This window comes from Cupressus sempervirens, chromosome 3 (assembly GCF_028749045.1).
Source record: "Cupressus sempervirens isolate cs-2001-9-10 chromosome 3, ASM2874904v1, whole genome shotgun sequence".
Classification (NCBI taxonomy): Eukaryota; Viridiplantae; Streptophyta; class Pinopsida; order Cupressales; family Cupressaceae; genus Cupressus; species Cupressus sempervirens.
Window position 1 is genome coordinate 781,817,236 of NC_143120.1, and position 21,186 is coordinate 781,838,421.

At 35.8% G+C, this 21,186-nt stretch overlaps 1 protein-coding gene across 1 annotated transcript in view; it reads left to right on the forward strand.

Annotated features, from left to right (window-relative positions):
• LOC149569118 (aspartate--tRNA ligase 2, cytoplasmic-like) overlaps positions 1-20,939 on the forward strand; it is a 36,928-nt gene extending 15,989 nt beyond the window's left edge. The window contains exons 7-10 of the mRNA XM_089821903.1: positions 15,866-15,945; positions 16,034-16,149; positions 20,326-20,440; positions 20,594-20,939. Of these exons, the coding sequence (XP_089678029.1) occupies positions 15,866-15,945; positions 16,034-16,149; positions 20,326-20,440; positions 20,594-20,720 (438 nt within the window). The 3' untranslated portion in view covers positions 20,721-20,939. The remainder of the gene's footprint in view (positions 1-15,865; positions 15,946-16,033; positions 16,150-20,325; positions 20,441-20,593) is intronic.
• The last annotated feature ends 247 nt before the right edge of the window (positions 20,940-21,186 follow it).

A 21,186-nucleotide genomic window follows, 5' to 3' on the forward strand; every position in this document is an offset into this window, starting at 1 on the left:
CAGCATTCATCTGGATTTAAGGCCAATTTGATAACATTGTATTTGTGTATTCCATTCATATTACTCGTGAGCTGGAAAGTTATGAACAGGGCTTTATATAACCCTTATTTCATCTCCAAAAATGGCAAATGAAAAAATATTAGTTAGATCTTGTGGTTCAGGTCAATGTCTATCTTTGTGGTATTGCATGTTTTTGCTTATATTAATAATTTATTATCAAACTTTTGAAATTCAGAAATAAGTTTTTAAATTGGGAATTAGCATTCAATATAGTATTTGTAATATTTACTGTGGTTTTTGTATAACATATGCATTGTACGTGATACTGTGAACTTATTTGTTATTAGGCTGCAAATATGTATATATTTGTGATTTGTAAACTTTTATAATATGGACATACTCAGAATGTACCTTACCAATTTCTTTTGCTATACCAATACAATACCCACACACCCATGTCTAATTCTGATTCAGCAACTTGGTATAAATATAAAGCCCTAATGTAGATCTAACACGAGAATGACACAGTAACTCCAAACCTTCAATAAGAAAAGATAGCAGTGATGCAGAATGAAGACTATATTGGGCCATACATAAAAAGACATGCACAAAGAACAATCCCCATTTTGTCTTACTGTGAGAAGAGTTGGTAGGAGGGATACAAGGAAAATCTGAAGCTTATGACTTATTCCTTTAGCAAATGTTGAAGTTCTGTAGCTTCAGTTGGATGATTTCTAGTGTAGATTTGTATATATATATATATATATATATACACACACACAAATATATATATATACTTAAAATACATACACTTATTATTATTATTTATATATTTGAGAAAGAGACAATATATGTATAAAATTTGTATATATATAATTATAATGATTGTCATTATGAATGGACATCTCCCATTGATGGGACATGTCTATTCGAATTTCATTCTCCATATAAATTTAAGTGATTGCCACATTTGAAAAACACATACCGTAAAAAGGGCAGCGCCATTACAAATGCAGCAATCCTCGTGAAAACTAACATGGTAACAGAGCTAGTCAATTACTAGGAATAGTGCAAACGCAAAGGTCTGACATGATTAATAAATTGAAGGTTGTGATTCTTATATCTACTGCAAAGTAAAGGGGGAACACTGCTTATCTCAGTCGGGATTACAAGAATATTGGAACAAATCTGGAAAGAGATTGCATATCCATATAAGTGATTGCAGTTGATCTCAGTTCGAATAAAGGAAATCACAGGTTATTTTAAAACTGCAGTTTAATGGAACACAACACAAATGGAGAGATATACCGGCAAATTAAGAGTTTATACCAGAACTCTTAATCATGCAACAAACTATATAAAGGTCAACAAAAGCAACTGTTGTGACCTTTTGCCACCCATCGCCCATGACTGGGACCCCTCCCTCTTTGTAAATGATCTACTGTGGAGCCTTCCCCACCTGCATTCAGTGGTCTTTACGTTCTATCTGCAGCCAATGCAAGACTCAGCAACTGGATTCCTGATCAAGGTGGAGTGCATTTCAACACACCTCAGGGAAAGTCAAATAATCTAAAATTCCCCACGCCCTAAAAAATGCGCTCTCCGCATAACTTGGAGTGGGTTTTCCATACCACCATGGAATATCTCCCATGGCCAAAGAATCCCTAACTGCCTCAAAACTGCACTTTGGACATAGTGGAGGATTTTTATTTTTATTTTTGACACAGATAAAATCCATGAGAGCTTTGAAATTCCGCTTCTTGCACATTTTGGAGGACAATTTTTGTGAAGTTGTGGATTTTGTCATATGGAGTGGAATCTTGGACAAGCTCAAATCCCCTTCGAATTCCCATCGCAATGCACGAGTTTTATCCTTTCTGTGGAATTTTCGTCTTTTGGATGAGAATCCATGATTTACCTAAAACCCCCAGCTCTCCCATAATGTTGGACCACATTTCTACCAAATCTTAGAAAATTCAAGAGGTTGAAAAAACTTAAAATTTGAAAAATCCAATTTTTTTCTTTTTTGGGGCAATCTTGTACAGTAAAAAGAAAAAAGAAAAAATCCAAAACGTCCTAAAAAATCCCAAAGGGCAAGAAATTTCGGAATTCCAATGAGAAAAGTTTCGGAGAAATCCAAAGAAATTTGAAAACTCAGAAAATTCAGAATTGTGGAGAAATCCCAAGAATGGGAAAAAATTGGAAAAATTTGGAAAAACTTAAAAATTTCCAAAAGTGAAAATCAGCCAAGTTTTGGAAAAGTTGAAAAAATTGAAATTTTCTAAAAACAAATGAAAACTTGGAAAACGTGAAAATCCAAGATGTCCTAAAAATTCCAAAGGGCAAAAAAAATTGGAATCCAAATGAGAAAGTTTGTATAAGTTAAAATTCAGAAATTTGGGGAAAAATAAAAAATTCTCGAGGATGAAAATCCAGTCACGTGAAAAATCTCAAAAGTGTGAAAAATATGAAAAGTTGAAATATTTGGGAAATTTGAGAAAAATCCCAAATTTGAAAAATTAGGAAAGAAATCAAATTGAAATCGAAAGAGCAAAAGAATAGAAAATTCTTCATAAATGGAAAGGTTGGATTAGAAAAAAACGATTTTCTTTCAAGGAGTTTTTTTTTGAATTTATGTGGGAAATTAAATATTAATTTTATTGATATTTAATTTGGTTATTTTAAAGAATAATCCTAAGTTGCCATATTCACTCCAAAATCCTCAAATTCGACATTCGATTCCTTGAAATTCGTAGTCGGTTCAATTTTTGTTCAAATTTGCTTGTTGCCTGTGAAATTCGGATACCGATTCGTGCCAGTAGGGCCTGGCTTCCGCATCCGATGTGGACGGATGCGGGAAGCCTCCGGATGCGCTGCGGGTGCTGCCCGGAAGCCACCCGCAGGCATCCGGATGCGGGTGGCTTCCGGGCAGCTCAGCTTCCACCCGCATCCGGATGCCTGCGGGTGGCTTCCGGGCAGCACCCGCAGGGAATCCGGGAGCATTTGGACGCATCCGCGGGAGTTAGGCGGAAAATTAATAAAATAAAGTATATTTTAACTTAAAACTATGAAACATGTGACTAAAAGCATTTTTTAAAGCATTTTTTCACAATAAAACCCTAAAACGACCCTAGAAGACAACATATAAGCATTCACAAGAGTCATTTTAGAGTTTAGTTTGCACCTACAGCCACTCCTTCATTGTGAAGCTAAGTTCAGCATTTTCGAAGAGGATCGATTGTAGAGGGAGAGATAGCTTTCTCAAAGAAGTTTAAACCATTCAAGGTAAGTGATGAATCCTTTTCTTGAGTAAGATGAATTTTTTTGAGTTTTAGATGATTTTTTTAAGTTCTTGAAGATTTTTTTAAAGTTTTTTTTCAAATTTTTTTTTTTGAAAGATATGTAGAAGCAACTTTTGGTATCTATTTTAGTAGTTTTTCTCACTTCTTTCCACTTGTATGCATGATCATTGATGTTCATCGTTGTTAGGAACTAATTAAAATTTATTTATTTTCTTATAAAATAGGTTGCAAAAAACTAGACAAGAATGGATACCGGTGGTAGTGCTAGTCAAAGTTCAGTGGGGGGCCAAGGAGGGGAAGGGACTGATAATTTTAAAATTGATGTAGGTTCTCCTTTGTGGAGATATACAACACGGATATCACAGGTTTCAGGAGGTGGCTCATACTATTGGAAGTGCAATTATTGTCAAAGTAACAAAGGAAAACCTTTCAATAGCTCATATTCTCGAGTGAAGCTTCATTTTATGGACCCTGCTGGCAAAGGATTTGGAATGTGCAAAGGCAAAAATGGTACTGGGATGACTAGCGCGGAAATACTTTCATTTGTAAGAGAAAAAGAAGCTGCTGATGCATTGATCAATAGATCAAAAAAAAGCTACTATCAAGGTCCTTCCTCAAAGAGCAAGCCAAAGACACCCACTGAACCAATGGCATCCTCCCAACACCCATTCTTGCAGGTACCTGTGCCAGAAGAGGATGAGGAAGAAGTGGAAATTTCAACCCGTAAAAGAGGCCCATTGGACACCACATTTAAAATGGGGGCAAGAGACCGCGTTGATGAAGCTATTGCACGTTGCCTCTATGCGAATGGGCTTTCTTTCAACTTGGTGAGATCACCATATTGGAAAGAAATGGTGGCAGCAATCAAAGAATCACCAGCTGACTACACAAGCCCGGGCTATGAAAAGGTGCGTACAACTTTATTGCAACAAGAGAGGGCACATATAGAGAGAGACCTTCAACCAATCAAAAAATCTTGGAAAACTTCGGGTCTAACTATTGTGTCAGATGGTTGGATGGATACAAGAAACCGGCCACTGATTAATGTGATTGCAATTTCCCCCGAAGGGGCAATGTTTTTGAAGGCCATTGATTGTGAAGGGCAAGTGAAGGATTCAGAATTCATTTCTAGAATTCTCATTGAGGTCATTGAGATGGTGGGAAGTGAGAATGTGGTACAGGTGGTCACTGATAATGCCAAAAATTGCAGGGGTGCGGGTGCTTTAGTTGAGAGTCGGTATGACCATATTTTTTGGACTCCATGCACTGTTCACTCCCTTAACTTGATCATGCAGAGGATTGGCACTGAAGTAGATTGGGTGAAGAAAATATATGAAGAGGGGGAGGACATACAGATGTTTGTGACCAACCACCACATGTCACAATCCATTTTTAGAACATACTCCAAATTGGAGTTGCTGAAGGTAAATTAATTTTTTTAAATTACTAAGTTTCATGGTTTTGTAATTTAGTTAAAAATTAAAATTTATAATTATATTGTCAATTGGCATATTGTTAACTTGCTTAGGTTGCTGAGACCCGTTTTGCATCTCATACAATCATTATGAGACGACTCCTCAAGGTAAAAGATGCATTAAGTCAAATGGTCATCGGTCATCAATGGGGTTGTATGGAAGATCTCAAATTCAGAAAGAGCACAAAGGATCAGGAATTTGATCTTGAATGAGAGTTGGTGGGCTCGTGTGGCATATGTATTGGATTTCACTGAGCCCATCATGACTATGCTTCGTTTTGCTGATACAGATACACCTTGCTTAGGGGATGTGTATGATGGCATGGACACCATGGTTGAGAAGGTAAAACATTCTATACAAGCACATGAGAGTGACCCCACACAATGTGAAGCCATATGCAAACAAGTGCAAGCAATTATCAACCATCGCTGGAATAAGATGACTACCCCATTGCACCTACTTGCATATGCCTTATCTCCTAGGTACTATAGTGAGGAGATAGCTGGTATGCCGGATAGAGTTGCACCATTTGCGGATGAGGAGGTTGCTGAGGGGTGCCACAAAGCCCTTTCAAGACTCTTCCCACTGGAAGAAATGCATGAAAAAGTGAGGGAAGAATTTGGGTTGTTTGCTTCGGGGTTAAAGCATTCTCCATTTGCACTAAAGGACCAAAATAGAATGGGAGCTATCACATGGTGGTACATGTATGGTCAACCTTTCAAACATCTTCAACCTCTTGCAATCAAAGTCCTATCACAAGTAAGTTTTTTATTTTGTTTTGTAAATTTGTTTTAAATTTTTATGTTTACACTTGCATTGTAGAATTTAGTGTTTCACACATTCTATAAAATTAATTTGCTTTTCATTTGTATGTTTTGTGACAACTATATAGGTTGCTAGTTCTTCTGCTGCTGAAAGGAATTGGAGTGCATACTCCTTTATCCATTCGGTGAAGCGCAACCGGTTAGGCTCCAAGAAAGCTGAGGACTTGGTCTTTGTCCACACCAACTTGCGTCTTTTGTCACGTAAGAATGATCATTACAAGGAAGGGGCAACAAAGCTTTGGGATGTAGCCCCTGAGTGTGCAGATTTGGATGCAACACTTCATGATCTTGTTACAGTTGGAGACGGTGATGATGTTAGTGTGGCACGTGGTGCATCTAGCATAAGTGGAACCATGCTTGGTTCAAATGATCTTTCAGCAGTTGGAGATGACAATGAGAATGTGGATTTTCTTGCAAATCCCTATGATTCAGAGCCAGACTCTGATTGATTGAATCTTCAGACTTCAATCATTTACCATGTTTTTAAATTTTATTTTGTTGGAATCTTGAACATGACCTATTTGAACTTATTGTTTAAGAGTCAAGACTAAATGCTAATGTTGGACAAGCACATATTGATATTGATATATGAATATCATATGAATTTTGAAATATCTTGAATTTTGTTTAAGGGTTCAATTAACTGTTGAGTATCATAGATTCATAGTCATATTATGCTTTATCAAATGATTTGTTTTTGTATCTTTCTTGCATTTCGTTGCATATGTTAATATTATAATATAATATATACACACACACACACACACACACACATATATATATATACGTTTCCTCCTGCATCCGCATCCAAAAAAAAAAAATCCCTGCATACCGTATCCGCTTTTGGAATCCGCATCCGAATCGGTAACTTAGGAAATTCCCTATGGATTCGATATTTTGAACCTTATTCGATTTTGGGGGAATTTGTAGCGAATGTGTTAGATGTTAGCAGAGCCCGGGCAGAATTTGAACAATTTTTTTTCCCAATTTGTGAATTTGATGCGAATTTTCTTTAGTTGTTCACATCCGAAACAAAGAAGATTGATAGTCACTACAAAAATAAGGAGCCTAGACTAATGTTTTTATAGAATATTCATGAATGTAATTTTTTAATTGACGGAGAATTAAGTCATCTAGAAAAATATTAAAACCAAACTATACAATAGCTAGATATATTATATCAGCATAATTATTAGTCGTTGTTCAGAAGTCTGGGATTATAATTTATGTGGTAACATTATTTTGGCACCATAATAAAATTGGCAGAATATGATGGAAAACACTGGGATTGTTGACAAACGGTGAAAGCCATTTTTTCCAACACTCCAGCTGGAAGTTGCGGTTGTAATTCCAATTAAAAGATATGATTAGAGGATAATTTGTTAGTTTCAGACTTATGGTGATGAATAATATTGATGGGCATGACTGAAATTTTTGGTGTTACTTAAGTTTGCAGAATGCACAAGTTACAATGTTATTTCCTACAGTTCAGGGCAGCAATCATTATTTGTAGGAATCTAACCAAGTGTCTAATTTCTGGGATTCAAGATGATTCAAGATTGCTGCGTAAACTCTTCTTGACTTCTGTTTTAAGGAAGACATAACTTGATGAATGTTTGTCAATTCGGATGACACAATAGCTAGTCTTTGTGTTTAGTAGTAATAGTGGTGTATGAACTTATTTGCTGCAGCATATTTTCACACACACACACACACACATGTAAAATTTAAAAAAGTTATTATATGGATGAACCCAAAATGAACCCGAATCCAGTCCAATTTTTTTTTGAGCGAATTTCAAACCAGAATCCAAACCGGAAACTTAGGAATAATCCAAAAAAGAAATATTGGAGAAAAAGTTGGAAAGAAATTTGATTTTTTGCATTAAAGCATGGAAATTAATTAAATATTAATTTTAATTAATATTTAATTAATTAGAAAATTCAAAAATCAAAATGGGATAAATGAAGACTTAGCTTCATCCTGAAGCTAAAAAACATCAATAATGGCAAATTTTGAAAACAAACAAAAAAGCGACAAGTGGCACAAAAAGATGGAAACCTTGGTGGCTAAGTAAAGCAACTACCTGATTTTAGCCTACAACTTTAAATGCAGCTTTTTTTGAAGAATGATTTATATAAGAAACCCTTTCATTCAGTCCTTCTCACACAAAAATTTGAAGAGCAAATTGAGAATATTAGTGAAATTCAAAGAGTTTGGAAAAAAGATTTTTGGAGAAATTTTTGAAATCGTTGAAGAGTTTTCTAGGAATTTGTGACAGAGGATCTTGAATTTTATCAGAAAGGAAGCTAAAAAACATCAATAATGGCAAATTTTGAAAACAAACAAAAAAGCGACAAGTGGCACAAAAAGATGGAAACCTTAGTGGCTAAATAAAACAACTACCTAATTTTAGCCTACAGCTTTAAAGGTAGCTTATTTTGAAGGATGATTTATATAAGAAACCCTTTCATTCAGTCCTTCTCACACAAAAATTTGAAGAGCAAATTGAGACTAGGAGTGAAATTCAAAGAGTTTTGAAAAAAGATTTTTGGAGAAATTTTTGAAATCGTTGAGGAGTTTTCTAGGAATTTGCGACAGAGGATCTTGAATTTTATCAAAAAGGAACCTTTTCGGTGAGTTTTGGAAAATTGCATGTTTCTTGTGGAAATTGGAAAGTGAATCTCAAGGGGGAATATGGAAATTCTGACAAAAATCCAAAATCTTTGTCTTTTGGACAAATTGTATGTGCTTTTTATGCTTTCTCTGCATATACTTACGTGTGGACATTTTCTATTTTGCAGGAAGGAAGAATGGTAGAACCCGGGGGAATAGGAGAAACACACAGACAATTGATAAAGAATGAAAGGAGAGGATTCTATCCTAAATCCAAAATTATGTCGAAGTGGGCAGAAATCGGAGATACAAGCCTTGGCAACCTTGATTTGAAAGAGTTTAATTGGAGAATGCTTGTATACAATGACCATCATCCGATGCACCTAGCTACAAGAATTGTGAGAAGTGGAATTGTTGCTGCAGTTGGTTTCCCTCCTTTTCAGCATCTAGAGTTAATCGTGGAATGTACCAAACACTACAGTCCTAGGAACAAAATCATCAGGGATTCTGAACAAAATATTCTGGGAAATTTTTCTCCAGTATCCATTTTTGAAATGTTTGGGATTCCTTCTTACCTGAGGATGGTCACAAAAACACAGGAGTAGGCACTTAGAATCTACACCTCTAAAGTCCATTTATGTGACGAAGTAATCAACAAAAGATGGTTGAAAAAAAATACATGGCATCATTCCAAGATTCCTAAGGAAATTGTATGGCCCGACTTGCAGAGGGAGTATAGTGACATGATCATGATGCTGAGTCGCATATTTGGCATGCCTCATTCTTATAGATTTGAATCTTGGATGTGGTATTTTGTTGAGCAGGTGACAAAATAGATTGGGTTGGGCTCATAAGTGACAATATGAATGAATAGTTGATAAATCGAGAGCAAACAAGGAGATTTTGCATAAGCTTTTATGTCATCTACATGCTAGCAGGGAGAATGAATTATGGTGGACTACGATGCAAAGGACCGATTGGAAGTAGAACCCAACACTTCAAAGTTCACGAATGCTACCCGCAGTTGCATTTATATTCAAAGAATGACTACATAAGGGTTAATGATAAATTTGCCATGTGCATAGTGAGAACACTACAAAAGAGGCTACATATGAGATTGTTAGTTGGTGCGATGAAGTTGGTCAAAGATTGCAGCGCTTGGTTCATTCAGTTTTCCACCTTTTCATACATTTGAGTTCAGGAATTTTCCATGGAGCCACACAAACTTCCTAGGTACCCAACGAACAATATGATCTTGTTAGAGCTTACTCGACAATTTACGACCTATGACAAGATTAAAAAAAGGAAGAAGAAGTTGGGATTACAGTTCCCAATTTCCATAGAAGGAAAAACTGAAGTATGCCCATGTCTAAAGGCTGTAGAGAGATCATCAGATTAGCTCCACTTCTTCCGTTGTTTGCTTCATCCGAAAAGGAATGATTTTGATCCCTACAACAAGATCACATTAGTAGCAAGATAAAAGTACCAACACAAAGTTCACCTTGAAGACCTTTTTGGGCAAATGCTGCAGATGAGAATGAGATTAGAAAGAAGATGCATTCAAGATTACCGTTGAGCATTATTAGAACATGTAACATATTCAGGGTTCCTGATCAAATGGAGGAGGATCCAAACGTGATGCAAAAAGGATTCAGTCCAAAAATGATAGCTCAGCCATATGATTGGAAAAGGAAAGAGGTTACAGAATTGGAAGCTCTTTCAAAGCCTGTCTTGGGTTTTACAAAGTGGTGGATTGAGTGTAAGCTTGAAAAATTAGTTTCCTTAGCTAATGGATTCACATATAGGTTGCTTGGTCACCGACCACTTAGGGATGAAAAATTGGGACAAATATCTGAAGGGACTGTTGAAGAAAGAGGAACTCCAGTAGAGGATCTAGGAACCAAGAAAGGGAAAGAGGTATCTCGAGGGAAGCATCCTAGGATTGAGGAAGTCATCCAAGAGCCTCAAAATAAGAAGCAGAAACATGGAAATGCTCCCTCTTCTCCAAGTCGCACTCCAAGTGTTCAAGAGATAGAAACATTTGAAAGGTAGGAGGTAGAGACAAGCATAAGGAGATTTGAGCAAGAAGAAAATTTGGATAGGCTAGTACATGATAGACTAAGTATAAATGCCTATGAAAAGTCCGCGCAAGAAAGAGGGAGAGATCAAGATATTGCTACAGAGGAAAATCTCGCTACAATCTTAGAGCGAGAAATGATGAACGCTGGAGATGGTCCACTAGAGGAAGAGGCTCCTACAATAGCAATACATCTTCCAAATATTGAAGCCGTAGTTCCTGAAGTAACAGTGGATAGTCAGGAGGTGAAGAGGAGATTGACATTCGAGCAATCCAAAGGAAAGAGCAAGTGGTGAATCTAGGGGACTAATGTATACCCATTCTAGAATGGTTGAGGCAACAAATTTAGATGAGTCAACAAAAGGAGGTTGATCCGGCAATTGAATTACAAGAAATTTTGGACCGAGCAAACCAATCAAAAAAGAAAGGGAAAGCAAGAAGATATACTTAAGGTTGTTAGTGAAGAATTGGGGTCCAAAATCTTGCAGATTGTGACTCCTACGGTCGACAAGAGCCAAAATTATATTGCTCCAGATGAATACCATGTTACGGAAATAGATCTTGGTTGTGCCTCCCGAGAGCAAATATTAGAAGAATTTGATGACTCTACATAGGTTGAAGAAGGTGAAAGAGGGTTACGAGAAACAAAAAAGAGAAATTAGGGCCTTATGTCAGTACATCAATGGTTTGCCTCATCCAGTAAGAAAGGAAGGTCCATCATTTGTCCCTCCAACTGGTGTTTCCACTGAAGTGGTAGGTGTCCTTTCTTAGCTTTATTATCCCGTCTTTTCCATGTTATCATTTCTGTTTCGTCTTTAGGTATTTTCTTGTTTTCCTCTACAAATGACTCTAATTTAAGTTCTTGAAGTATTTCTGTGATTCAAATTTTCCATGAAACAAAGTTAGAGACACCTTCCAGTCCATCCTCAACTCTGATATTGTTTACCATGGTTGATGTGGTGAATAAGAAAATTTCAGTGATCTTGAATCAGTCACAGTCGGTTTAATGCTCGTTCTACCAGTCAAGCTCTGATACCATGTTAAGGAATGTGAGATCAGAGGTAGAAGTTTACCATATAAGTAATTGCAAGACAATGATAGATCAGATTGCTTCAACTCTGATATCAATCACAGCAGAGGTATAGATTAAATGCTTTTTATGATTTCTTGATGCCTTACTTGTCTCTTGCTCTTTCAATGAGTATCTGTATTACTGATGCTTCCTCAATATTTGCAGGTTAACATATATAAGTGCAGATCAAGGCACTCAATATATATAATCATGGGAATGGTCATGTGCGCCCTTTGGGCCGATAGGGTCATGTCTCTACATGAGATGACCTTAATTACATTAGTCATGATTTAATCACAATGTGCTCTAGATAACTTTAATCATGATTGGGTTCTTTATGTCTTATAACTTGATCTCAGTCGGTAATATAGACTGATGATAACATGATAATGTAACTCACGGTTGATGGAAAATAGTGAGTAACAGAACCATCTCCATGACTTACACAGATAGCACGATCATTGCATTTTGACAGAGACTGAACCAGATCGGATCATTCTGTATAATCAGTTTTGATAATCTCTTTTCATACACACACACACACACACATATTACATATACATGTATATGTTTATGAGTATCTCATGTTCCTTCTGAGCAATAACCAGATATTGAATATGTGACAGATGCTAAAAATTCAAAATTTATGTCTCATGAAAGTTTCTTTGATATGTTTTTATATATTTTTCGCTTAAAAAATTATCTGTTAGGTTTAATTTTTTTTCCTCAAATTTATATGTTTGGTTTTACTTTTTTTTTTTCCTAAAAAATAATGCTTTATGTGCTGATCCGTATCTCGGATTCTGTTGTCTGGTTTCAATTTCATCTTGGTATCTTTGGCTAAATTGAGTTATATGCTTGTTACCCTGGACCCAACATAATGGCTTCTTGTTAGAATATATAGTCTACTGATATAATTTGGGGGGGGGGTTGGGGGGGGTTGTGAATCAGTTATCCAACTAATATCCCAATTATCAACTTAAACAATCTTAACCATATGAGTAATATAAACTGAAACCACAACGAGATACACATACACAATAACACCAGATATGTTAACTAGGGAAACCTTTTATCGGAGGGAAAACCCTGGTGGGGATGATACCCACAAGATGATGTACTAATATAAATATTTCTTGTTAGAGGATAGACCCTGTTAGGAGTCTGTAATATTCTGAGACGTGATTTTTTTTTCCCAACGTGTGACTGGTTGTACACGCTGTAATTTTGTCAAACAGTTCTCAGACCTCTTGTAGCAGTCCTGTTACCACCGTATGTAGGTTCTACCAAATTCTGATGCACTAAAATTCAAACCACTTGCAGACATTTGATAACAATGGTTATGGAGGAAAACTCAGAACAATTACACCAGTTAAATTAATGTTTGCTGAAGCTGGTCTTGGAGTATAATAACACTATACAACTAGCCCAAATAATTATTCTGAGATTCAAACATTGGTAGTACCAGACATTGCAAACATAACAGTATGTAAACAAGACAATACATATGCTGAAAATAACAGTCAACCATGTTTTTTCAATATTAGAGGGAGAAGGGGGTTGCGAACAAACCCGTCTAACTGGAGAGTTCTTGGATTACTGGTATGTCGAGTTCAGTCTTAATATGCCCAAAAAGGGAGGTGTTCTCTCTTGCTGTGATGTTCTCAGTCCATGACGACACGCCCAGTAAAACCCTGCTACCCGATGTGACAGTATCAACACGTGTAGGGACCTCACCTCCTGAGATGGCCGCGGTTGCATATAATGTTTTTTCATGCCCTTAAATCTCTCCCAGTGCTATGCGAGTTCGTCTGGCAGCGTTACCTTGGAGTCACGCGAGATGTTCCTACTGTCTGCTCAGAATACGTAAAAACCCGCGAACTGGAGAAGCCGACTGAATATTTCACTATGGACGTAGAATGATGGTTGTGTAGCTTCGCTTTCACCGTTAAGATGACACCCTGCTGGTAGCATAGAATGGAGATTTCCTGCGTTTTGAAACAGACCTTGTTTGATATCGTGACCCAGACTTATCTCAGACCAAGTTAGCCTGACTTTCCTCCAAGCACGTGAAGATAAAAAACGACTTGAAATATGTAGCTCTTGGGAAGTAATTTACTGATTTCCAAATGCCGTTTCCTCAAAACCAAAATGTAAGCATCAACTCGGCTGCCTGTATAATATCAACTGTATTTATCATTCCAATGCAAAGACCAAGGTACTTACCTTGTCATCTGAACTGGAGTTTCTTGCCTTGCCGACCTCTGCCCAAAATAAACAACTGAAAATATTTAAGAAGCTTGGGGTAACGTCCAGCTCCTTTTGAGTTTCCAGATTTGAGGTTTTTCATCCTCAAAATCTCAGATCAGTCACATCAAATGCAACCAGAACTTAAGAGTATTTAGTTCATAAATTCTCGCATATTGTTAATCCCAATGCAAACTCTCCTTTATAGCCTCGAAGTGTGGAAAAACACCAAGGAGCAAGGAATGTGGGATTAAACTCCCTTTTCATCCTGTAGTCACTTAAAGTCATTTTATAAAGTAAATAACTTTATACCATTAAAATGACTTAATTCCACTTGCTTTAATAAAGTTCTGAAGCCAATTAAATTAAATTCCCATTGTGACTGGTAGGCATCTTGTTAAATAATGTTATTAATCTATCCGGATGTGGAGATAGATTAAATTGGTGCCCAAATTTCTAGTGTTGAAAAGGGAATATGACAGAGTTTGTTACAACATTCAGTACATATGAGTCCCTGTTAGGAGTTGTGGAAGATAGCTGGACACACCGCCCAAATAGCTTCAAGGGCAAGACCAATGAACCCACTATCCAAATGATCTTTGTATTATTCCTTGCAGAATAATAGAACTGAAATGTACTTTGTTCCTCTATCTCTGTCCTGTCAACTGGACTTTTGCTCCTTCAGATCTTGCAACCAGATCTCGAATCTCGCATCCAATAATTCTTTGGATTGTTTACATGCATTCAGTAATCACTCTGCTTCTTTTCACACTTCACACTTCGCACTTCAACAATAATCTCAATACACATCATTACCTTTACAATCAAGGAAAACATCTTTCGTTTATACCATATCTTCATAATAATTCCTTGAGTTGGCCTTGAGGCTTTACCAATTAATTATAATAAGATAATTAATTAACTACAATTACAATAGCAATGTCGGTTCATAGTCTACAGAAAACTTTGCACGTGCGATACTAAGGCTTGCGCATTTGCTGACATCATCAGCTGACTGTCCTCTGTCACTGCCTGACAACACATCTCTTCATTACATCTCAGAGGTAAGATAGCCAACAAACATCAGGACTTGCTTTCCTAATGCTTTGTCTCCGAATCGCTCTTTGTAAATAAGGTACATCTTTCGTATGTCTTCGACTTAGACTCTATGAACTCGACCACGTCATCAGGACAATGTGCCAAACAAGTCCATAATTGCGCATCTCCAAACAATCAAACCATTGTTCGTACCATCAAGACCTTTATTTGCTACTCAGTCAGTCTTTACAGAAACCATGCTATGTTGACATCAATGACAAACACAGTCATGAATGCAACATATCAATACTCTCCAATGCTCAGGATACTCCCCAATGTAGTATCATCAGCATTCATGCTAATACTTCTTGCCTGTTAACATTTTGTGGATCCAGGGAGGGTCTTAGTGGCAGCAGAATGGTATAAAAATTTGTGACTAGAAGACAATAGTTAGACGATGGGCATTATAGAAGGGCATCAAAATAATGCAATATCTCTTTAATGGTCATCTTAGTTAGTGTTTAGTTTATGAGTTAGTTTCTATTTCCGTCTTTAGTTCACGATTGTTTCTTTTAGAAACATCATCCTTATAAATCTATATAAGGAGCTTTCATCTCCATTATTCATTATAACAACATTGATTTACCATAACACAGTAAGTTGCACATTTTTTTGTTCAATTTTATTCTTCCACATAAGATCGTCTGTAAATTGCAATTTAGAGCTGCAAAAACAATGGATACACACCTGTTCTTCTGTATGAACCAAGTTGGGGTCACCCCAAGTTCTGCAATTAACCTAGTGGGCAGTCAGTCTTCCTTCTGCATCATAATGAATGATAAATTGAAAATTATATGTGCTCTCTCTAAATTTAGAGTATATTAATCATTTTTACTAGGATATTTCTAGTTTTAAAGTATGTAAATGTCTGCTTCTAAATTTCATGGTAGTTCCTTTATAAAGTATGTAAAATGTCCACTTCCAGATTTCATGGTAGTCCCTTTATAAAGTATGTAAAATGTTCACTTCCAGATTTCATGGTAGTTCCTTTTTATTTAATTTTCTACATGTAATATTTTAGTATCTTTGAGAGGGTCGGAGAATTTTAACTAATGTGAGTTAATGATTTATCCTTGCACTTCCAAGAAAAGTAGTTTTTTGAGGACCATTTCTGTTTTAAATTTTTTTTAAGGAAAAACCACTTTTGACTGCAGGATGCTGGCATAGAAATTGATCCACTTGGTGATCTCAACACAGAAACTGAGAGAAAATTGGGACAATTAGTTAGAAAGAAGTAAGCTCACAAAATTCTGTAAATATTGCACAATGCATTTTGCTACAAGATTTGGGCTATTGGTTAATAAATTGTTCTTTGGTTTCAGGTATGACACTGACTTCTATATTCTTCATCGGTACCCGATGGCTATAAGACCATTCTATACCATGCCCTGCGTGGATGATCCACTCTATAGTAACTCATTTGATGTATTTATTCGGGGTACTTTCTATACCATTTCCTTGAACAAATTTTCCTTTGATATGTGTATCCTCTTACTTGTCTATTTTGAGTTTCAGTTTTGGAAACTATTCAGTGAATGATTTTATGGTACAAAGCCATTTCACCATTTTTTGTTGATTGTATTCCATTCACAATGAATGCTGTATCAGCCATGTTCTTCATGCAGCTTCAGAACCCTTATGACTTCTTGCTACTACTTATATATTCTAACCGACAGAAGGCACCTTTTTGCATATCTTTTATTTGAGTAATATGCTTCTACTTGGTTTGCAAAATATGATTTATATTTTCCTTTTTCTTCAAGAGCCTTTTCAATATGGTGGCACTGTATTTCATCAAAAGGCTTCTGATGGACCTATGACCAAGTTAGATGTTGGAATTAATAATGAAATCACAAATAATCAGTGCAGTATACTAAGAAACTGAAATACAAACTTATGAAATTCCTGTAGGCCCATTCCATCATATATGTTGATGGAAATATTTCCCTTATTTCTTTCCCTAGGCCTCTTTTATTGCCCACTTTTTCTATATATAACACATTTCCTTGTATTTTGCAGCTAATTACCAGGACTAGTGTCCCTAATATTATTTTGTTGGTACTAACTTTTCACAGCTTTGTGTCAACTCTTCATGAGATATATTTCATGAACACTGATCCATATAACCTCTCTCATGAACATGAATGGCCACTTGGTATTCATTCCTTGAAAATCTGTAACAAGCTAAGTTATTTTGAAGAAAGGTAACATAATTAAAATATAATCTTTCCCAAATAACTAATTGTTGAGGTTGTTTTTTTTGGGAGAAGGGAAAATACTAAAGATATATCTACAATTTTCTTAATATGATCTAAAGCATCATTACATAACTTTACAAGAATATAAAAGAAGTATATGCACTATTTCTATGTCTACCATTAAACATTATGCAAATAAACAACTGAAGAAGAGTCTAGGGATCTACAGAGTCTGAGTCAAATCTGGAATTCCCATAAGTAATCTGACAAATCTTTCAGAGGGAGAGTATCATTGAGGTGCTTTACCTTTATCCACAAACCTAATGGTTCATTGCACACCCTTCTACTGGGGGCAGCCCTAACCTGCATGATGGTGCAAACAACTGTATCACCATCTGAGCTTGGGTGTTCTGACCTTACACGACTCTACTTGGTCACACACTAAGTTATCTCCTATCTAGCATGACCTCTGACAAGGTTTAATCCAGATCATTTGAAGTGATAGACGCATGCAAGCCGTTGCACCACCTTGGTCAAGGTTTCATAGCTGCAAACATGACTTAACATGCAGTCATTGTTTACCACTCTGCTATAAAGCAATTTTCTCATGTTTGGCTCACTGGGCATAATCTAGTTCATATTGACTTGCTAACTTCATTCTGACAATGTGTGAGACAATATTTAAGACTAGGTTTAACATTTCACCTCTAGTTCATCAAAATTTTTGATAGACTTATCAAATATTGGTATTACAAGATTAAAAAAGAAAAATATTAAAATGAAAATTGAAAATAAAGTAATACCTATAAATATAATAAAAAAGTTAAATGCATAGATTAAGTATTTAATTTTTTTTTGGTTATCGCTTCAATGATGTGCCTTTCCATCGTTGGGATAGTAGAGCTTTCGTTTGATAGGGACTTGGGAAATCGACGAATTAAAAAATGACCGACAATAGTTGTGTTGACCTGCAGGCTTGGAATGGCTGCTAGCAGTCTTCCAACGATTGAAATGGCCGGCTGTTAGATGCTTCGATTACGACTTCTTCAGCTCCACATTTCTCCTCCGTCTCACTCGACGTTTGGCACTAATGGTCTAAAATTCTTATCAGAAGCCCTAATAAAAAAACACACACCATTTACTGTACGAATTCCAGGCGAAGTTTGTAGATTTTTATGTAGGAATTTAAGGTTTGCCGAATTTCGAATGTCATGGCCAAAATTTGGCGAACCCTGTCACTTAGGTCATAATCATGAAGATGGTACAGAATGAAAAGAAATAACCAATTCCCCATGAACAGCATTAAGGATGTTTTCATACTTAATTTTTATACATTTTTAATGTTCTAAACCTTGCCCCTCTATGGTTACTCTTTTTCATTGATACAGATTCAAGAAAAGCTACAGAACTTTCAAATTTCAAGAGCTATAATGCATTTAATGAAATGAAATGGTAACAAATGAGACATAGCACCAAAAAGGTGAAGATTTTTCCAGAATACTGTGGACTGCATATTCAAAGATATATTTGTTGATTTCAAGAATCTCATTCTTGAACTTTGCTACATTTACACCCATACTTTTTAGCCATTTAAGAAAAGATTCATTTCAAACAATCTTATTTCTGCCAAACTATTTGTATTCAAGAAGAATGACAGATTTTAACAAGATTAAACCATGCCCGATATGGATGAAAGCAATTGTTGTCTCTCTTTCATCTCCTTTTGGTAGCTGCGAGCTATCTCCAGAGCTCCCTCTATCTTCCTTTTTCAACAAGAAGTTATTTCCCATCAAAACACAACCAAAAACAATGACCAAAATAAAAACCTATCATTCCTCTTTTACTTGATACCTAACTTGAAGTGGTCGTTTCAATTCTTATGTTGTACAATTCCTTTTCATTTCACTTCATTTTGTTTCATTTCAGAAATGGTTATCTCCTTGTCATTCATATAAGCTTGGTTTCCATTTCTTTACTGTTATAACCAATATCAGAACATTGAGATATAAATAACTCCCTCCAAACAAAAGTGGCAGCAGCGATTATAAAGTTTCCAGTATAATATCCCTTCTCAAATAGGAGCATCAGGTTTAGTTGATACTTTAGTTGCCAAAAACAAAATTTATCAAAATATAAATCATTACTTATGCTTAGAGAGCACTTGTTTCATTAGCCGATAATTATGTTCCCATACAAAATTGATATAGTATGATCATTAATGTGGTTTAAGCATCCAGCTTCACTAGCTTCAAATTGACATTGAATGAAAGTCAAATGATTAAATTGTGAATTTTGATATATATAATGCGTGTGCTTGCTAGTTCTTATTGTGCACAGGTACACAGATTCTTCATTCACATATATGTATGTATTGATTTGTTAATTTTATATGCATTAGTATCAGTCGTAGATTAAATGTTACACATTAATCTGTATGTTTTAATTCTTAATTGTTAACTTCATTAAACAAGGGTTTATGCTGACCGATGGAAATATGCATGAGGATGAGAAAACTTTGTCCTTTTAGAGTTTCACAACTTAAAACCTAGACCTCAGTCCACAATGGTAGGCATAGAAACCCTAGATGTATTAGATACTACAGGCCCCAGAAGATTCAGATGGCAATTCGATCCCATTCCAAATGTTTATGCCCTCTACATGATGATAGTCATCGTCCCTTCTTTAGAAGCCAAAAGATACATCCATCCACTTGTCCACAAGAATGTAGTCAGCTGAAAACTTGTTTAACGTTTGAGCACATACATGTACGTGCATCAAATTATAAATTACTCAATTGCGTATCAAAACATTATTATGGAATTAGTAATTACTGAACCAGTGTTCATTTTGACAATGTCATAATTATCATTTTGACAATGTCATAATTATCATTCGAAGTAATTTAAATATAGTTTTGTGGAACCACTATTCATCTTAAAAATGCCATAGTCATCACATTTCAAAGTAATATAAACATAGCATTATTGAACCACTGTTCAACAATATCATAATCGCCACAATTTTTAAGTAATATAAACAATAACAAAATCTGTCCGTGCCCTGCAGCAGTTATAGCTTACTTCTATTAAATTTGTAAATTCTTCAGCAATCGGTTTACTCTTACAAACTATTTTATTGTTGAACTCACTAGATCTTTCATTATCGTACAATTTGTGTGAAAGCAATGCATCATTGTGTAATTTGGGTTCAATCTTCATGGCGTCTATTTTATTAGTAGTAGTTCACAGGAACTCGTCTTTCAACATGAATGGTCAACTGGGCACTCTCATTTTAATATTGACTATTCATTTCCCGAGGGAGCTATCAGGCATCAATTGACAGAGTACATCATGTTCCTATTACGAAAGTAATAACAATCCTTTGATGTATTTTATTGTTAATATCATATTGTTCAGGTGAAGAAATCATTTCAGGAGCCCAACGTGTTCATGACCCAGAGCTTCTAACCAAAAGAGCAAAGGAATGCGGTATTGATGTCAGCACGATCTCAACATATATAGATTCTTTTAGGTCTGGATATGCTCATATCAACTGGGTTACTTTTATTTTGAAAATCTTGATTCATTTTCTTTTTATGTAGTCTGGATAAAATTTTGATACTTGGCAGAGGTGATTTGCTATCTTCAGTGTTCACAATAATTTAAAATTGTTTCATTCGTACAGGTGGGGTGCTGTTCCTCATGGAGGCGCAGGTGTGGGCTTAGAACGGGTTGTCATGCTTTTCTGTGCACTAAATAATATTCGCAAAACATCTCTTTTCCCTCGTGATCCTCAAAGGCTTGCACCATAAGAACTCAAGTCCAATGGGTTCGCTATGAACTGATTCGTGCATGACTAACATCGGTTTGTTAGGCATTATCAATGTTGGAATTGTCTCGAGTAATTATAAATTTTAGAGTGACGAGTCGAACAATTTATTACAAATGATTTTAATTTAAAACCTGACACAATCTCCAAGATTAGAGACAAGGCTTATAAACAAAATGGAATTACGTACGTTTTACAGGAAGGACTTGCTCAAGGGAAATCAATTTTTCATTTTGCTGGGTGCTCCACGAGAATAGTAAATGGTGAATATAAGAATATTGTAATAATTCACGGAAAAAGATTACTATTTTTTTTTTCCAATTTTTTTAAAATTGAAAAGAATGCATTAATAGATTACAATAAATAGACAGTTAACAGATCACTGAGGGGAACACACAGCAAAATGTTCAGAACAGTGTATAGACATATTGCTTGTAGCCCACAGCCAT